The 19,263-nt window shown below is 40.8% G+C and overlaps 4 protein-coding genes across 4 annotated transcripts; 2 read left to right on the top strand and 2 right to left on the bottom strand.

The window, feature by feature from the left end:
* Nucleotides 1-472: 472 nt before the first annotated feature.
* On the bottom strand, nucleotides 473-3,859 carry LOC9328099 (ankyrin repeat and zinc finger domain-containing protein 1). Its single transcript, XM_002889299.2, has 7 exons — nucleotides 3,475-3,859; nucleotides 2,924-3,372; nucleotides 2,626-2,740; nucleotides 1,465-2,118; nucleotides 1,064-1,141; nucleotides 928-972; nucleotides 473-820 (listed from the first exon to the last, which is right to left on the bottom strand). The coding sequence occupies exons 1-7, from the start codon at nucleotides 3,766-3,768 to the stop codon at nucleotides 716-718; spliced, it is 1,740 nt and encodes a 579-aa protein (XP_002889345.1). The 5' UTR covers nucleotides 3,769-3,859; the 3' UTR covers nucleotides 473-715.
* A 71-nt stretch (nucleotides 3,860-3,930) lies between these two features.
* On the top strand, nucleotides 3,931-5,736 carry LOC9328098 (peptidyl-prolyl cis-trans isomerase CYP18-1). Its single transcript, XM_002891990.2, has 5 exons — nucleotides 3,931-3,987; nucleotides 4,074-4,148; nucleotides 4,502-4,663; nucleotides 5,114-5,272; nucleotides 5,474-5,736. The coding sequence occupies exons 1-5, from the start codon at nucleotides 3,985-3,987 to the stop codon at nucleotides 5,555-5,557; spliced, it is 483 nt and encodes a 160-aa protein (XP_002892036.1). The 5' UTR covers nucleotides 3,931-3,984; the 3' UTR covers nucleotides 5,558-5,736.
* Nucleotides 5,737-6,201: 465 nt separating this feature from the next.
* Nucleotides 6,202-11,487, top strand: LOC9325409 (kinesin-like protein KIN-UB). The gene is made up of 19 exons (XM_021013761.1): nucleotides 6,202-6,530; nucleotides 6,776-6,876; nucleotides 6,976-7,098; nucleotides 7,184-7,369; nucleotides 7,452-7,673; nucleotides 7,789-7,942; nucleotides 8,096-8,245; nucleotides 8,364-8,452; nucleotides 8,540-8,743; nucleotides 8,874-8,981; nucleotides 9,063-9,197; nucleotides 9,298-9,429; nucleotides 9,774-9,906; nucleotides 9,995-10,087; nucleotides 10,186-10,311; nucleotides 10,450-10,575; nucleotides 10,653-10,796; nucleotides 10,895-11,023; nucleotides 11,102-11,487. The coding sequence occupies exons 1-19, from the start codon at nucleotides 6,359-6,361 to the stop codon at nucleotides 11,260-11,262; spliced, it is 2,688 nt and encodes an 895-aa protein (XP_020869420.1). The 5' UTR covers nucleotides 6,202-6,358; the 3' UTR covers nucleotides 11,263-11,487.
* On the bottom strand, nucleotides 11,470-18,750 carry LOC9328097 (brefeldin A-inhibited guanine nucleotide-exchange protein 3). The gene is made up of 11 exons (XM_002889298.2): nucleotides 17,359-18,750; nucleotides 16,836-17,153; nucleotides 16,296-16,650; nucleotides 15,784-16,206; nucleotides 15,369-15,661; nucleotides 14,808-15,081; nucleotides 13,982-14,481; nucleotides 13,576-13,897; nucleotides 13,139-13,496; nucleotides 12,398-13,047; nucleotides 11,470-12,303 (listed from the first exon to the last, which is right to left on the bottom strand). Exons 1-11 carry the CDS (start codon nucleotides 18,522-18,524, stop codon nucleotides 11,710-11,712), a joined length of 5,253 nt encoding a protein of 1,750 aa, XP_002889344.1. The 5' UTR covers nucleotides 18,525-18,750; the 3' UTR covers nucleotides 11,470-11,709.
* Between the last annotated feature and the right edge of the window lie 513 nt (nucleotides 18,751-19,263).

The following is a 19,263-nucleotide window of genomic DNA, read 5'->3' as shown; positions in this document are numbered from 1 at the left end:
TATTTTATTATGTAAAACACCTTATTATTATTATTGTAATCCGAATATGCATTGTAAAGAATCGGAAAAAAAAAAGAAAGGAAAAGAAACTCAAAGTAATGTAATCTGTTTTGCTAATAATATGGTATTGTCATGCCTTGGGCTTTAAGATCAAGGACGAATTTCTCATACTCCTCGTTGACCCGTCGATACTCGCTTAAGTATCGAATTGTTTCGTCTGAAAAAGACTTGGCGATTCGCTTCATACGTTTCTCGATTGACTTCCTTGCCTTGGTCTTTGTTCCGACATCATTAACTGCAACCTTGATGGAACTGAGATCAAAAACATTATTATCGGTTTCACCTTCCTTGGTCCGCTGTCCAGCACTGCCGCTATCGGTTTCACCTTCCTTGGTCCGCTGTCCAGCACTGCCGCTACTCTTTCTTTCCGGTTTCATATTTGATGAACTTACAACTCTTGATCGGTTGATCCTTTAGCAAAACAAAAACTTACAACTCTTGATGATGTGAAAACAAGGCTACAAGCATCTATATAGAAATATTGAGTCGGTTTGTGGTCTAAACGGGCCTTTTAAAAACAAATTTTTGTGAGGCCCAATTATTGAGTCGGGGCTCAATAATGTTGTGCACTTTGTTTTGTTTGATACTCACTTCTTGTTTTTCAAACTCTTTTTCCCCTTTTACCTATAATTCACTCAAAACTTTTAGTAGGAAATTAATTTGTGTTTGAAGTGCTTTGAATGTTAAGTGATGCCATCCGTCTTTCTGCAGCGGCTGCTCTCTTTTCCCTCTGTGCTGCCATTGCTCTCCTCACTTCCTCCTATCACAGCAAGATTTACACAAAAAGACAAAGCAAATGTTGACATGGCTTCTCCTTAAATATCAGACTGAGATCAGATTATACAAATTGGGGTTTCTGAAGCTAACCACTTTAGAGATTGGCTTCTCCTTCTCAGCCTGCGCAGCTTCGGCCTGCAAACACAAGGAGGGTTAGATAACAAGTTAACAAGTCTCTACTAATCCAAGTTTTGTTTGAAATATAGACACTGATTAAAAACGTTACTTGAGCCTTCTTTTCTCGGGCTTTGCGTAGTTTCTTCAACTCTTTTGCTCTTGCTTTCTGCTTGGCCTCTTTTTCTGCCTGAACAACAATCACAGTCACATATCACGTTAGTCAGATGATGGATTCAGACTCCTCCCATATGCAACCACATGTCTCCGAAAAATCATATACCAAATCATGCCAGGACAAATACATACGACACCCATTAATATAGTATTTGGCAGACATCGGACCCTAACACATGACCACACATATATCCATAAACTCCGGGATAGAGCTCAACCAAAAAACCCAGTGCGTAATTAAAGGACTAAGGAGTTCTGCACTAGTCCTATTTTGCCTCATGCGGAATCCTTAAACAAACTTCTAAATTCAACAAATAACAAACCAATGCAAAGTACCTGCTTGGCAGCTTGAGATTCCTCCATCTCTTTTGTGAGCGGGCTGGGTACTTTAGCATCATGCCAATTCCATTTTTCAAGGTTTGACGCCATGAACCGTCTGAAAGTGTTTCTTACTTCCTTCTCATTTGCTAGCATGTATGGGGTTCTGCCTCTTTCATCCTTAGCACAAGGGTCCATACCCTCCTCCAAGAACTCCAGAACTCTTTCACAATCACTAGATTTGGCAGCTTCATGTAAGGGAGTTGACGTACCAGTAACTCCATCCCCGAGATCCTCTTCTATACGATTTGGTTCCTCTAAGATTTTGTTGGGAGACGAAGTTTCATCGGGCTCTTCCTTTCTTGAGGTTTCGCCAGAATCCTCATTATGGGTCTGCACCACTTTATTAGCTTTGGTGTCTTCTGGTAAATTAACAAAAATCTCCTCAGTTACATGTGCAATCTGAGTCAACTGATTATATATACGCTGTGATTCCTTGAAGGTTGGCCGCCGGATCGTAAATGGAACGTTTCGTACAGCACAGTTTTGGCTGCTAAAGTACGGTTTGCCTCCATTGAAGAGTAATTGCCTACTGCTTGAGGGAGCATGGACAAAAACACAAGCAGCACCATCAAAATAAGGCTTCCAGCTAGCAAGTAGCTCTTGAATATCCTAACAATAGAGAGAGAAAATGATAAAATTTACACTTCAAGGCTATGTGTTACTTTTCATAGAGGTTAAGAAATATATAAACAAATTTTGTAATGTTTTCCTTCCTATGATCCTGATTCCGGTTGATAACCATCGTGAAGGCGGGCAATGTTTCCACCCGTTTAAGCAAACTTCCGAGTTCAGAATTGCCTTTACAAATGAGCAGAGCCGCATATATATTATTATATAAGGGGATTTCTATTCTTTCATTTTCTTTAGTTATTTTAAGCTCACTTAAAATCTGGGTCTTAGGAAAATCTTAAACTGAAAACCATGAAAGTAACAGGACAAGCTGGCCAAGAAAGTTGGCAGACAAATAACAGAAGCATCTCCTAAGTCCCTTTTTCACATCATATAATCAGTAACAAAAGGGGCTTAGAAATATTGTTGATAAAAAAATCAACGACCTTTTGTAATCTCCTTGTGAAAAGAGAAGGAAACAGTAGCAAAACATGTTCAGAGACAAACCTTTTTTAAAGCAAGTTCATTGTAGCGACGAAGTGAAGCTCCGGCAGAGTGTATACTCCTGCCGCTTCCATCTTTTGTGGACTGCTTTTTACCAGCCTTGGCTCTTACAACATATCTATACATGGGAAATGGAATTAGAGGACAGGAAGAGGCTAGGGAAGACCCATATTCACAAGACTCAGAGAAGCTAAATGCTGCAGATATCAATATTCTATATTGTTTTAGACCAAATGATATTAATCTTCATTTATCATAAGTAAAAACAGAATTGAGAGGAAATGTGAAGAGACGTAAGTACCTGTGGAATGTCTTATGAGCCACAACCGACTTTCCATTAAAGACAGTACCGGCAAAGTGGCCACCACTAGCAAGCAACACGACACACATTTTCCTATCATCTGTATTCTCTCGAATCAAATTTCTCAACCTCTCAGTCACTTCATTCTCGGCCAAGCTACCAGAACAATCGACAGAAACTCCTCTGTCATTGTCGAACGAAACAGTTTCGGCGTCGTCCATGATTAAGCTTTTCCATATAGAAACTTTGTCACCACTTTGAAGACGGAAAAATAGTTTCTTTTTATCGATAGCCTTTTGAGCATCAAAGTGGAAAGAGGGCCTACTAGTCTCAGCTTCGTCCTCTGATCCTGATATACTAGACACGTCATAGTCTTGGACCGACTCAGATGTCAACTCATCAACGTCTTCCTCTTTCAATATAGCCTTGCCAGCAACACTCAGCTTGATCTACAAATCAAAGCAACCAAATTAAATTACATAGAATTGCATTTCCAATCATATTGAAGAATATAAGTAGTCCGAAACTGAAAAGAAGAGAGAAATTTGTACGTTAAGGCGATGAATATCGGACTTGAAGTGGTAGCGTTGATCTTGAAGAGACAGGAACTCAATTTTACAAGTATTACAGGTCCATCTGTCCAAAATCACGCCGTCTTTGGAACTCTTATCCTCCGCCTCCTCTGGATCGAAAGTTTTGGGTGGTCCTAACCGGAAATATGCAGATTGAGTCTCACAAGGATACGACAGCCGACACGAGTCAAAGAAATCTGCCGTCAAGTCAAATATCGATCGAGGCTGTTTATATTCTGCGTTACCAGTCTCGGCGGCGCCGGTGGTCGCCATGAATCATGAATTGGATGGAGAGATGATATTGATTGATTTTTCTAACACCGATAGATAGTGGATTTGAAAGCTTTGGCCTTTGTGAGATAAAACGATTCCGTTTTGTTATTTTCTTTAAATGGATTAAAGCGGCCCATATAAGGCCCAATACTACAAGTCGGCGATGCCAAAAGCAGCATCTAGACGCGACTGCTAAAAATATCTCTGCGAGCAACAATGGTGAGTCGTTCGTTCTATTCAGTTTTTCTTAATTCTGGCGATATATGTATTTATAGTTTCCAGTTTCCTGGTATTGATTCTTGCAGTCGGTAACTTTGCACACGAATCTGGGTGATATCAAGTGCGAAATCTTCTGTGACGAGGTTCCCAAGAGTGCCGAGGTTAGTTCTTCACTCAGCTCATGTTTCTCGGTTTCAATTTGAGTTGTTTTCTTTGTATTGTTTACAAAATCAGTCAGCGTTGAGGCAATCAAATAATTCATTAGGTTTTCTAGTCGTGGATTGTTTTAATTAGCTATTGCCTGTGCTGGGTTCTCCTTCTCTGGAATTTTTTAATCGAAATTAGGGTTATATGAATGTCATGATAGGGGAAGTTCGTGTATAGGTAGGTTCATCATCTTCCAATGCGTGTTCATTGGATCGCTGAGCTATTTCTCTCTGACATTTTTGCAAGTTTCGATGAGTTCTACTTGAAGCACCTCGACCGCTAGCTTTGATCTTTCATATTGGTGCAGAACTTTTTGGCGTTATGTGCTAGCGGCTACTACGATGGTACTATCTTTCATAGAAATATCAAAGGGTTCATGATTCAAGGAGGAGACCCCAAGGGGACCGGGAAAGGAGGAACTAGCATCTGGGGCAAGAAATTCAATGATGAGATCCGAGAGTCCCTTAAGGTATCTCTATTCTCATCTCTGCGGATTTCCATCTACTTTCAGTTTATCCTTCAAACTTATGATTTTAAGGCATCTTAAATGTAATGCCACTGTGTCAAGGCCTGTTGGTGTCTAATCTCTTTTTCAGTGTCTTGATAATCCATGTTAGCATCCATGATTATAGAGTTCTTTTTAGCTCAGAACCATTATTAGACTTAGAAAACCTACTGATGTAAGGACTCCAACGTAGCTGAGTATACTATCCTGATATGTTCCTTCTGGCTGTAAGGTAAGTTATCTATGTGTTTTGGCAAAGTAGTCATATGCCTGCCATTACCCTACTCATAACCGCTAGTGCAAGCCCTCTTGCATTTAATTCCAGGGAAGTAGACACATGTGAGTCTGTTGTGAATGGCCATGTTTATCTCTAGTTGTTCTTGATCATTTACCTGTTTCCATTATCTTATGTAGCACAATGCAAGAGGGATGTTGTCAATGGCAAACAGTGGTCCAAACACCAACGGAAGCCAGTTCTTCATAACCTACGCAAAGCAACCACATCTCAATGGATTATACACCATCTTTGGCAAAGTCATTCATGGCTTTGAAGTTCTTGACATTATGGAAAAGGTAAACCAATCTTTTACTCTCTTTTTTCACCTCATCTTTCCATGTAGAGATTGAACTCTTATGTTTTTTTCCCTAAATCCGAGTGTTAAAGAAGCATGTTTCTGAGTTATTGGTGATATGAAGTGTGGAACAACATGATTTATTGATCTGAATTTGTTTTGACAAAACTCATCTAATGATATGATTGTGGCCTCTTTGCAGACTCAAACAGGAGCAGGAGATAGGCCGCTTGCTGAAATAAGGCTAAACCGTGTAACGATCCACGCCAATCCACTTGCTGGTTAAGTCAAATGTGGCAGAACCGAACCAAGCCCAATTGTTGTTCTTTTCATTTGTTTCACACTGAGAAACTCTGACTAAAACCACTGTTTCACCTAATTAAAAAAGTTTGTACTGGATGATTTACTAATTTCTGTCCTTTGAAAGGGGTTTTGTGTTATTTAAACAAAGTTTTTTTTCCCCAATACTTGACGCCGTATTACAGTCTCACCAACAAGATTTCAAATACACAAAAATCTATCGGCCGAGTGGAATCCACGTGGGCCGAGTGGAATCCACGTGGGCCGAGTGGAATCCACGTGGGCCATAAATTCAAACCAAATCTTGTAAATGGGCTAAGCCAAACCCGACCCGGATCCAATACAAACGGATCCCTTCCACTAAGCCGACCCGTTCGGCGCAATTAAAGCGGCCACTACCCCTGGCTAGTAGGGACCGAACCACTCAGCAGTCAGCACAAACCTGGATAGGGGTAAAAACGTAAAAACTGTAGTCCTTTTTGACAAAGTAGGACCCGTTGTAACCCAACGACTGTCTCTGTCTTCATTCAAATACTAACGCGTGTGGGCCCGCCAACCTCCTCCTCCTCCTCCATCACTGTTTTTGTTTAAACAAGAAAAAAAAAAAAAAAAAAACACAAAATGTTAAAACGAGTAAATAACCCCAAAAATCGACGAGACAAAATCGAGAAACAATAGATACCAGTCTCTTCTTCTTGTTCTTCTTCTTCTTCGTTTGAATTTGTTCTTCTGTTTGCACAAACCGCCGCCAGGAGCCTGCAGCATAGAGAAGACTATTAATTAGGAAATGGCAATGGCTTCTTCGAGAAATGGTGCGGTTAGAGGATCCATGAGACCAATCTCTGGAGCTAATTCTTCCAATCTCAGATCGTCTTCTTTCAAATCCAGGATTCCTTCCTCCGCGCCTGCTCCCCGTCGGAACTCCACCTCTGCTGCTCTCGGAGCCGCTGACAATGGAGGTCCGTTTTCATTTTACTTCCTTACTTACTGAGAGAGATGCGATTTCAGTTTTCACTCACTGTCGATTCCGTGAATTATCTAGTTTAGCTTTGTATTAGTTCCTGTTGTTGGGATGCTGATCCCTTGGCGTTTAATTGCTTTTTAGAGAGATGCGATTGTTCAGTTTTATGGATCATTAGATGAATTCTTCTCTACTCGATGACTATTTTTTTTTTTTTTTTTTTTTTTGTGATTGTTTCTACAGTTCCTGGGAGAGTTCGAGTGGCTGTAAGATTACGACCTCGAAATGCAGATGAGTCTGTCGCAGATGCTGATTTTGCTGATTGTGTTGAGTTGCAACCTGAGGTTTCTCTCCACTTCTCAATATACTAAACTGTGTCAGGGGTGTTTCAATCCTCTTTATCACTGATTGTTTCAATCCTCTCTCTCTGTGGGTGTTGTTAGCTCAAAAGGTTGAAACTCAGGAAAAACAATTGGGATACTGAGACCTACGAGTTTGATGAGGTGCTCACTGAAGCTGCTTCACAGAAGCGAGTCTACCAAGTGGTTGCCAAGCCTGTTGTTGAGGTCTCTTTGCCTCTCCTTCATCATTATCTTTCTCCCTTCACTATTCTCCTTGCTCCTTTTACACTGAATTACTTTCAATTTGTAGAGTGTTCTTGAGGGTTACAATGGAACTGTCATGGCTTATGGTCAGACGGGTACTGGCAAGACTTTTACCCTTGGAAGATTAGGAGATGAAGATACTGCTGCTCGTGGTATCATGGTTCGATCAATGGAAGATATCATTGGAGGCACTTCTCTAGACACTGATTCTATCTCTGTCTCATATTTACAGGTATTTTTCCTTGGGATACTATTGATTGATTCTTCAGTTACTACTTTGCATTCTTTAGTTTTTTTTTTATTCTTTTCTCCAGCTTTATATGGAGACCATTCAAGATCTCCTAGATCCAACTAATGACAATATCGCTATTGTCGAAGACCCCAGAACTGGAGATGTCTCCTTGCCAGGGGCCACCCATGTAGAGATCAGGAACCAGCAAAATTTCCTTGAGCTCCTTCAGCTTGGGGAAACACATAGAGTTGCAGCCAATACAAAATTGAATACTGAATCTTCTCGAAGTCATGCAATTCTCATGGTAATTCACCTCTGTTTAGCCTTCTCAACTTTCTCTACAACTTCATAGGCGTTAGAGAGAACCTTTATGTTCATCTCTATTGTTATTTTGAGCTGATGGATGATCAATAGTTCAGGTACATGTCAAGAGGTCGGTGGTGGAGAACGAGGATCCAGTCTCAAATGAAATGGAGAACTCATCTCACTTTGTCAGACCATCCAAGCCATTGGTTAGGAGAAGCAAGCTAGTTCTAGTAGATCTTGCTGGTTCTGAACGTGTTCACAAGTCGGGTATAAACCTCTGATAATCAAATGGGATAGCTTGTCAAAGCTCTTGTACAAATCAGATTTACTCATTTCTTCATTTTCCCTCCATGAGAGACACTCTAGGAAACGTATTTACTTATGGGAGTGCTCATTACCACCACCTTTCTTGCAATGCAGGCAGCGAAGGACACATGCTGGAGGAAGCTAAATCCATTAATCTCTCACTTAGTGCTCTAGGGAAATGCATAAATGCAATAGCTGAGAATAGCCCTCATGTTCCACTTCGTGATTCAAAACTTACTCGCTTGTTGAGAGATTCATTTGGTGGTTAGTTATCTTATTGCTCATAGGCTAAGTCCTGGTGTCTTGAATTCTGAATTCCTAATAAATGGACTTTTCTGTATTATCGTTCACTTATATATACAGTATGTTGTTTGCATTTCAGGCACAGCAAGAACATCCCTAATTGTGACCATTGGTCCCTCTCCACGTCATAGAGGAGAGACAACCAGTACTATATTATTTGGTCAAAGGGTGGGTTCTTACTACTTTAACCTAACCCCTAGTGTAGAAATCTATTGAGAAATTTCAAATCCATAAGTGTTTCTAAATGTTGGGCAGGCAATGAAGGTAGAGAATATGTTAAAGATAAAGGAAGAATTTGATTACAAGAGTTTATCCAAGAAACTTGAGGTCCAACTGGATAAGGTGATTGCTGAAAACGAAAGGCAGCTCAAAGCATTTGATGATGATGTGGAGAGAATAAATCGACAAGCACAAAATCGTATATCAGAAGTTGAAAAGAACTTTGCAGAGGCCTTGGAGGTTAGTTCATGCACTCCTTGGCATAACCTAAAAGAATATGAAGAAGAAAATAAAAAAAATGGTTTCAAATGTTTTGTTTCTGTGCCTTTTTTTAATCGGGTTATCTTGTTTCCTTATATTCTATTTACAGAAGGAGAAACTAAAGTGTCAAATGGAATATATGGAGTCAGTTAAAAAGCTTGAAGAAAAGCTGATATCGAACCAGCGGAACCATGAGAATGATAAACGTAACGGAGAGGTACTTGCCCACAGAACTCTGATTTTCTTTTCAGGTGATGGGAGAGTTACGAACCTTTAACCAGTAAATATTACTTTGCAGGTCAATGGAGTTGTTACAGCTAGTGAATTCACTAGGCTCAAAGAATCACTTGAGAATGAAATGAAATTAAGGAAGGCGGCTGAAGAAGAAGTCAGCAAAGTAAAAAGCCAGTCAACACTGAAGACAAGATCAGGGGTACCCATTGTTTAAATTCTCTATAGCTTTCTCTATCTCTCTCCCCTTGTCAATGATTTAACATCTTAGATAATATTTAACAAGCTCTCTGGCATTTTAGGAAGGCGAAGATGCTGGAATATCAAGACTACAGAAACTGCTGGAGGATGAGGCTCTTCAGAAAAAGAAACTTGAAGAAGAGGTCACCATATTACGAAGTCAACTTGTGCAGCTTACTTTTGAAGCTGATCAGGTACGAAGTGTACAAAATCAGAGTGTGTATATGTCTCTCGTTTACGAATTTAGCGTGTGTAAAGGTCTCTCCTCTAATTGCTGTAAAGCAGCTGTCTTTATACATCAGATGAAGGATTAGTCTCCATTGTTTGCCCTCTTTGAAAATGCTTTTAAACACTTGGGGAATAGTACAAGCACGTTTAGAGTTTCTTTAATCTAGCTATTGTGAATATGAGGCACATATTCACATATCCCTATTAATCTGCTTCTTGTGCTAAATAACAACTCTATCTTGGCAATAAATTTGGTCCAACCTTGAGTCTCTTGAATTTGTTATCTAACAGTTGAGTCTTATTCTTCCAGATGAGAAGATGCTTGGACAGAGGCGCCCCAGGGAATTCGTACTCTGGCACAGACTCATTACCATCACGACATTCCCATGCAAGAGAATCTGTGAACGGACAGAAGGCACCGTTTGCTACACTATGTGAGCAAGGTAATGTAAAGTTCTTCTAAAGTCTTTGAACCGGAGTGTATACAAATACTTCTGTGGTTCTTATAACTTTCTATCCTCTTTGAAACAGTGGGACTTCAAAAGATCTTGCAATTGCTTGAATCAGATGATGCAAACATAAGAATTCATGCTGTGAAAGTTGTGGCCAATCTTGCAGCTGAAGGTAACTATCTTATATGCATCATCTCTAAGGTTCAACTTTTTTTTTTGCTCTGGGTTTTCATGGTTTTCCCTACTTATATTTTTGGGTTTGATAAGCAGAGGCAAATCAAGAAAAGATTGTTGAAGCTGGAGGCCTGACATCGTTGCTAATGCTTCTCAGAAGCTACGAAGATGAAACTGTGCGAAGAGTTGCCGCTGGTGCGATCGCCAATCTCGCAATGAATGGTAAACTCTCACTGCTACTGATTAGTATTTAGTGGTTAGACAGACAGTGAAAGCAGAAACAGACTAATTATATGGCTTGTGGTGACTTGGTGGGGAGGTACATGCTCATGTGTTTAGTTTTTGTTTGTGGGGTAACAGAAGTGAGTCAACAACTGATAGTAGACCAAGGTGGAATCAGCTTGCTATCTCTAACAGCTGCAGATGCAGAAGATCCACAGACTTTACGCATGGTTGCTGGAGCTATTGCTAATCTCTGTGGCAACGGTAAATTAACATCCCTAACATTTTGTTTTGAACAAGAAACCGACCAATTTCTTAAATCTCTTTTTGTTGTTTGGTAGACAAACTGCAAGCAAGACTATGGTCGGATGGTGGAATAAAAGCGTTGTTAGGAATGGTTAGATGCGGACATCCGGATGTTCTTGCTCAGGTGGCTCGTGGAATTGCGAACTTTGCCAAGTGCGAGTCACGAGCAACCACTCAAGGTAAAAAAGCTGTTCCAGTATTCCTTCAAGGTCATTCAGCCTTTAGAGAGAGATTGTTTTTTTTTTTTGTTGGGGTTTAATGTGAAGAGTGTATGAAGGTGTGAAGAGTGGAAGATCACTACTAATAGAAGACGGAGCTCTTCCGTGGATTGTACAACATGCTAACGATGAAGCTGCGCCAATCAGGCGCCACATAGAGCTGGCTTTATGCCATTTGGCCCAGCATGGTTAGTTCAATCATTGTCTTTGTCTTCTTTTTGACTTCTTGTGGTTCATCATGTTCATTGATTGTTTGGTGGGGGCAGAGGTGAATGCAAAGGAGATGATAAGCGGAGGTGCATTGTGGGAGTTGGTGAGAATATCAAAGGAGTGTTCAAGAGAAGACATTCGAAGTTTGGCTCATCGTACTCTCTCTTCCAGTCCCGTTTTCCGTTCGGAGATCCGTCGTCTCGGCATCCAGTTTTGACTTGTTCTTAATGTTTGTATTATATAATTATCATCTCTCTCAACGAGATTCACACATCATCATCATCTGTATTCTTTCTATTTTATTCATTTTATAAATGTTGTACTAACTATTTCATTTCGCTTGGCTTTTCATTTACTTTTGATTGTAAAAACGCCTTACTAAAATCACCTTGTATGATTCATTCAACCTCTTGAAATAAAAGAAAATGAAAATTTGCTAAGACTTATTATGCAACAACGTGTCAAAAACATAGACTGTCTAATATTTTACAATTTACATATAAGAAAGGGAAAAAAATCCCTCGTGAACGCTAATCTCTTCCCATGGCTACCAAACAATGAAGCAAATGTAGTAATTTTGTGATAAAAACTCAAGAGAAGACCCAAACAGAGTTATGATGAAAATCGAGGGAGAAAATGAAGAAATCTTACAGAGAGATAGATATTAGCAGCAAGAGCGGAGGACAACAGGTCCCATTGATGTCTGAAGCATGTCACTAAGAGCTATTTGCACCTCCCCTGACCCATGTTCACAGCTTATCAACGTCGCTATCAACGGAAACAACTCCGGCAAGTTCTTCTTGAACAGTGACTCTCCCATGTTTCCCAGTGTCTGAATTGCAGCCACCACTAGCGGAGCCCGCGCTGTTAGCTCCTTCTTTTTTCCCGACCCCGAGGGCACCGCCCACCTAGACGACTGCTCCTTTGAACATGAAATATTTATGTAGAACTCTAATACCTCTCTGCAGAGGCTTATGAGGTGGGCTTCTATTTCAGCCTCGTTGTATCCCACAGGCTGATCTGAGATGAGGTTGTCTAAGAAGGTCATACATGTTTGGAAAGATTCGTTCTCCAGGCGCAGCAGAGGAGCTTCTTGGGATTCAGGGGACAACCCGAGCTCCTGGAGCTTGGAACGTAAGAGTAGATCAGCGTTGATTTTGTGAGCGTTGGATCCAATGCCGTGCATAGCGTCGAAGAGCATCAACATGTGATTGGCTGTGAGAGACATACGATACATGTCGTAGATATCTGTTACCGCCTGCAAATAAAGAGCAAGTACACAGACACACATATACTCATGAGATCGATTATGTGTGTATCTTCATCACCAAAGAGACTGAGACTTGACTGACCTGAATCACAAAGATCTGAATTGAAGCTTTTGATTTGGCATCTGCCACGACAGCTTGAAGCTGCCTGTTCGTTCTTCTCATTGCGTCGTTGGAATTATCATTTGTTTCGTCCTCATTGCTTACATCCTCCATCAATTCTTCACTGGTAACGTATGAGAAGTCAGGAGCTGTAGCATCTGCTGCTTCTTTGATACATGACACAACCTCGAGCCATTGTTCGTCAGAGAATTGATGACCGACATCTCTCATCAGACGGACAAGCGCAGCAATACCCGCACCAGCAAGACTTTGGTGAGGACGTTTTATCAAGCTTACGAATAACATCAGTACCTTCTTAAGGAGAGGTTTAACTGTCTTGTAGAAATTTACAAAGAGGTCTACAACTAGCTGTAGAGCCAACGAGCATGTCTCATAAAGCCAAGACTCTTGGTCGACTTCACCATTGTAACCTCTCTGATCTGTTGAATCATCCTCAGATGGGTCAACGTCCTGACGCACATAGTCGAATATCCGAAATAAAACAGACTCAAAAACCCGTTCCCATAACGAAAGACTGAAATGGTCACCATGGTTCCTCAGAGTATCAAACAGGACTTTCAATGCAACCTTCCTAATTTCTGCTCTTGGGTCGAAACTAAGTTCAGATAAACCTGCACGGGAAAGAAAGCCAAAAATGTCAAGGTGATGAGAATGTTGATTTAAGAAGTAAAATCCACAAGACAAGAGCGAAAAATGGCTTACCGGCTAACAGTGGAAACCAAGAATACAAATGTTCGTCACTTTCTAGAAACTTTCCACTGTCTTGTTTTCCACTTTTTCCACTCTGAGGAGATGATGGAGGGTTCCTCCTCTGTGATGAACCAACATAGCCTTCAGCAAGTTTTCTTGCGCAGTATTGAAGGAAAGCAATGGCTTGGAGACTAATATCTTTCTCAAATTTACAATTGGTGAACGCAACAAGGCAATTCACACAGTCTGTGAAGGTGGTTGTCTCTGTCTCCGTGATGTGTGGGAAGTAGTCTCGGATAATCTTCTCAACCATTTCAAAAGACAGGAACACAATATTTTTATGTGCATCATGTGCTGCTGTCGTGAAAATCTGCAAGAGCAAACAGATTTTAGCAACTATATCTGTCATCAAGAAATCAACGTAACTGTAAGTTTGATGGATCAAATACCATGAACATACTCTTCCATCCCGACTTAACATTGTCAACACGGGATAAAACCATCTGTGAGACACATCTTATAATCAATTCCCTGATCTCAACAGCACCACTTTTGCGCATGACAACAACAAAAGGTTTCATAAATTCATTTTGGAAGTTATAATTTGCCAACTCTTCCCGCTCTAAGAACTTCATAGAGAGCTGGCGCAAAGAATCCATAGCAAATATTGCAATGGAGAGGTTATCAGAACAGCCAATAGTCACAAAGAAATCGGAGAGCACATGCCAGATGCTCGACCAGACAAGTCTTATGCGGTTCATGTTATAGTGCCTGCAATTACAACAAACAGGGTATAAATAAGAGAGAGTTTGAGCAAAACACAACAGATATCATAAAGAAAAGATTGATCCTTACGCTATTTCCACAATCTTTGTTAGGCTGAAGACCCGTGGATCAGATGGAGATCGTAACTCATCCATGGAAACTTTGCAGAGGGCTTTAACAAAGTCAATTATGGCTTCACTATTCAATCTTTGACTACGAGTAAATATCCGACTCATGTCACCAACTTGTTCTAGCAAGTTCAGATTAGATATCAAGTTGTTCATCTGTTCAGATGTCACTGTATTAGAAGCCTTTCCAGCAACACCGGAACCATCGTAGGAACCCCTTATCACAGCAGATGCAGCATACTGGAGTTTTCCAGGTGCTCTTTCTTTAACTGCAGGTACGGAATTTGGCTTAGCCAGTGGAGAGTTTCCTGACTCGGTTTGAGGAAATGCAAAGAAAGTGGCATCAGGAGGCGCTCCTTCCCCCAAGAGATGAAGATGCTCAAACCGTGAAACACAAGTCAGTATATGCTCCCAAGCATCTTGTAGATAGTTACCTTCTTCCTCCGCCAGTTTTACTATTGCCTATCAGTGAACAGACAAAAACAATTAATCCATAGAAGACACTTCTTATCATCCATTGGTGTTTTCAACGTTAATCAGGTTTGAATGTGTGCAAGCTAACCCAACTCACTTCAACAAACAAAACAAAAGGAAGCAGCTAACTCAATTATCATTTCCTTGAACTGAGAAAAGTGCAAAAAGAAACATTAATTACTGTCCCAAGATTTTCAGATGCAAAATGTGAATGCTAGTCCAGCATAGGATAAAACTTAAAACTAAATTAGATTTCCCCTATCTCGTTTTGTACCCTGAATAGAAGGTAGGAAGTGGAGAAAAAAGATACAAACCTTTATGGCTTCAATGTTTTTTTGTTTGATATCAGCAGGAGAGTGGAGGGAAGTAAATTTTGCTAGTGAAGTCACAAAAGCATCTCTGTGTGTTTTTAAGGACATTACAGAAGTGACATGGATGGCATGGTGGAAACCCTCTAGACATAATGTTGTAATTACTTCATCATCACTCTGGTCAAGTGGAACACTGAAAGCTGCCAACATAGGAGCCCAACAAACCTCAACCATAAATCTGAGTATAACCACATCCGAGGCTGCATAATAAACTGACCTACAGTAGAAAACAAAAATCAGAAACCAAGAGATACACTTTTTCAGGTAGTTCCTAGTAAAAAAAATCATAGCTAAATTTTAAAATAAAAAATAAAATAGAAGTAACAATAAGAGGAGAAGCCAGCAGTGTTGACCTGACCAACTACTAACTCCCAAAGAGTGACTATCAGAACATATGTTGAATTATGCCCAAAAGAGAAAAGAATGGAAGCAGAATCAACATGTGTGAAGCAGACCACTGCACAAGAGTGTAAAACAAAAAGCAAAATAAAGGAAGCTTCTTACTCAGATTTGCGAGCTTTTTCTTTAAACCTCTCTTGCATATGCCTGATAAGATCATCACTGGTCTCCATGTACATATCATCACCACGCCTAGGAACAACAATATTCAAGATAGTATCTAAGCCAAGTAATCTACTTGAGTTTGTCGGCTGCTTCTGTTGCAGACCCAAACCATCGTCCTTCATCTTTATCTCATTTCTAGATATCCTTTCATATAATGCACGTAGATATTCCTCAGGCAAATCTTTCCCATCATCTATACCACGATTATTTCTAATAAAACCATCAGCTGTCATCTGCAAGTTGTAATTGACATATTAAGTAATGAGTTACCTTGTTTGACCAATCAAGATTGTACTAGGATATCCCTCAAGAGGGATTTCAATAAGCTTCTAAACGAAACAGCTCAAATATGTACCTTGCTCTTCACCATAGGGTTATGTGCATCTGTGTTGAGCAAAATGACTGAGTAAGCAAGGACATATGCCGTATCAGCGCTAGAAAAAGCCTTTGGGTTACATTTACAGTATCGCTCTGCAAATTTTTCCATGATACGATCGATTTTTTGGGCTTCTCCTGGCAGCCTAAAGCCTCGGAGAAAGGCTCGAATTGCCTCATCAAATTCCATGCCTTGAAATTCGAAAGAATCCACATATGCATGCATCACTTTCAGAGATAGGTCTTCTCTTTCACCCAGATAATCCCCTACCAAAGTCTTGTTCAACCCTGATGCATCTTTGAGAAAAGCTGCTATTTCCTCTGGCGAGTCCCCCACCTTGTTTGCCTTGATTAAAAATTCAATGCCTTTCTTAGGTTTCTGGTTGAAAATAGAAATACCTTCCTGCCATCAATAAATCCAAATCAGGGTTTAGCTGAAAGACTGAGACAAAAGTCAATGGGCGCCAAATCAAACTTTAGGTAAACTTTTACCTGAAGTTCAAGCTTGTAAGCTCGGCGCTGCTCTATTGCTAAGGCATCAGAAGTCCCACTGAACAATTCAGACTGAGATTCTGATCTTTCAAAACCACCATGGCCTCCATCCCCCTTACCATTTTCCACCGGATGACTTCCTTCTTCAAGATTTCTATCATCAATTTCTATGATTTTTGCCGAATAAGGATCTGGAAGACGCAACTGCTTATTCACCCAGTCTCCCATAGACCTTAAAACAGCAACTAAGCATTTCATGGCTTCAAGCTTCATAGATGCTTCCTGAGGTGGCAACAAGGTAGTAACTATACCAGGAGGCACTCCTTGAGCAGTCTTAAGGAGACCATTGACCATCCTAAAAACAAGGTCAAGAAAACAAACAGGGAAATAAATGTCACTTCAAATGGTTCGCACTAGTCATTGATCCCAGCTCTTGTACCACCAAATAAACAGATTCAGGGTGTAAAAATATTTGCCACTACAAATATGGTTTTCTAATCTAATGAAATAGATAAGCCACAACAACATATTAATTAATACCTCTCGAATATATTGGATGAGTTGACATCGCAATCATAGTTGATGAAGATATCTACCAAAATCTGTGAATCAAAGCAGAGCTTGTCCAGGAAACGAAGCACTATCATCTTCTGTTGAAAATCAGGTTGAGCAACATTCTCTAATACTCTTAGAACAATCATAGGGAAGAACACCCCAATCTCTGCCTTCAGCCCAGCACGAAATCTCGAAACCAAGCTAAGTAAAATCGAGCAGGAAAGCTGGAAAATGATCATAAGATTTGAAGCACTGTTCTTCAGTAAGGAGAGACAGAGATACTGCTTGATGGCGCCTAAGAACCTGTTCCATAATGAATTGATGCCAAATAATCAGAAGAAACAGCAATAGCTAGATAACATTCTGCCCAAAGCAACTATCAAGCAGATGAAGATAAATTAGCAAATGTCCAATGTTGAAAGCTTAGGAAAACAGAATGAAACTAGAGATAGGATAGCAAACTACCTAATATGAGTTATAATAACGCAAGAAGATAAGCAAAACAAACCTATCGCTGGTTCTAAAGACAGCACCGGCATTCTCTAGCAGAATCTTCAATAACTCGAGAGCCACAATCTTCCCTCTCATCAACTCTGGATCTTCTTTGGGAGGCGTCTTCATGGACAGCTTGCAAAGTGCCCTGAAAACCAAGAAGGCGTCTCTTCTCAACTTATTCCCAATCTGAACTTCAGAATCATCGTCTTTCTCCACTTCTCCATCGGCCAGCTCCCCTTTTCTTCCCTCGAGGGCCGACTTATACATACTGATCTCCCAGTACTTGGCATCCAACATATCCTTATCAGTAGAATCCAACAAATCTGTAGGATTGGCAGTCCCAGGCAATGAAGTCTCGAAGGCCCCGTCATGGCCGCCGAATGTGCCCTTGGCGTTAGCTGAATTGAAGACTCCGTCAATATCCTGCATAATCTTGGTAATGAAACCTTGAACAGACTGCGTCGTAGACGGGTCTGATTCGGATTTGTCCATGGGCTCCATCAGCTCGGCCACGACGATGGGCTGAATGGGGACAGTGGATGAATCTGCCTCCATTCTTCTGAACACGATAACAGACATCTGCACGAGCGAGGCTTTAGCAGTCGCCTGGTTAACCACGTTTCTGCTTCCCAAGTAGATACCATAACAAGTCCTGACGATCTGTAGCAAAGAATCTCCATGGATCCTCAGGGAAATTGAAGTGACCGCAGTTAAGAGCGTCTTCAGCACGAGCAACTCGAGTCCTTCGTCGTCTAGCTCGTGACATTTGCAGATGGTTTCGATGAGCTTGGAAAGGAGTAGCGCCTCAGGTCCGCCGGTGGGATCGGCCTCACCGCGAACATAGCCATGAGCAATAAGCTTCTGGATGCAATCAACGGCCGGATCGACAATTTTGAGAACGCCGGTGGAGGAGGCGTTAATGAGAGGGCTGAGGATGATCTCGGACTCGGCGAGAGAGTATTCGGCGGCTCCTCCGTCGTGAAGTGGTCCAGGAATGGAGGATCCAGAATCAGAGTCGGCAACGGGAGAGGAATTTTCGGGGGATCTGAGGCGTTCGATGACGGATTTGCACTCGTGAGCGAGCTTGGAGTGCTTACGCCAGGAGGCGTTCTTAATGACCTTGTCCAAAGCAGGGATAACAACTCGACCTAAGCGGGAATCGACTTCCGTAGAAGCCATTCCAGATTGGTACTGGTGACTTCAACGAATCACCAATTCAGATCTATAAGAGAAGAGTGAGTAAGTAGCCCAGAGACAAGGATAACAACAACAACGACGACTCCTCCTCTGCGATCCAACCAAAGCAATCTTCTTATCAGGGTTGGCGACTCAGTGAATTACATACATCTACGAAGAAGAAGAAGAAGAAGAGGAAGAAGAGGAAGAAGAGGAAGAAGAGGAAGAAGAAGAAATTTTTTGAGAAAACAAAAAGAAAGGTGAGCTTCAGTGAAGTAACCAATATAATAAAAATCCGAGAGAACCAGATTTGGATCGCCGGAAATGACTTAAATACCCTTGAACAGTGGCGGTATTGTCCCTGAATTCGAGGGCAGATTTGGTATTTTGACGTGAGGAAATCTGTATCTGTTGACCGTCCCGGTGGACTCCCGGTCATGAGCTTCTTCTACTTTTATCCAAAATAAAATGCTTTTGTTAATACTAGTGATATCGAAACACGTATGATTGATTAATTCCCAAAAAATACGTACATTTGTTTTGCAAGTAAAGAGAAAAACACTTTCAACAGTAGTTTTTGAATTTCATCATTCGTCATCGCTATGGAAGAATTACAAAGACATCAAAAATGAACAATAAAAAATAATGGCTGCTACTGCTACGGGCTGGGCAAAATATCCGTTATTCGATTCGATTTGAAAAATCCGGATATCCGTAACTTTTCAAAGCAAATCAAATATTA

Source organism: Arabidopsis lyrata, assembly GCF_000004255.2.
Source record: "Arabidopsis lyrata subsp. lyrata unplaced genomic scaffold ARALYscaffold_1, whole genome shotgun sequence".
NCBI classification, from domain to species: domain Eukaryota; kingdom Viridiplantae; phylum Streptophyta; class Magnoliopsida; order Brassicales; family Brassicaceae; genus Arabidopsis; species Arabidopsis lyrata.
The sequence above is the reverse complement of the archived record's forward strand: the minus strand, read 5'-3'. Positions and strand labels throughout refer to the sequence as shown.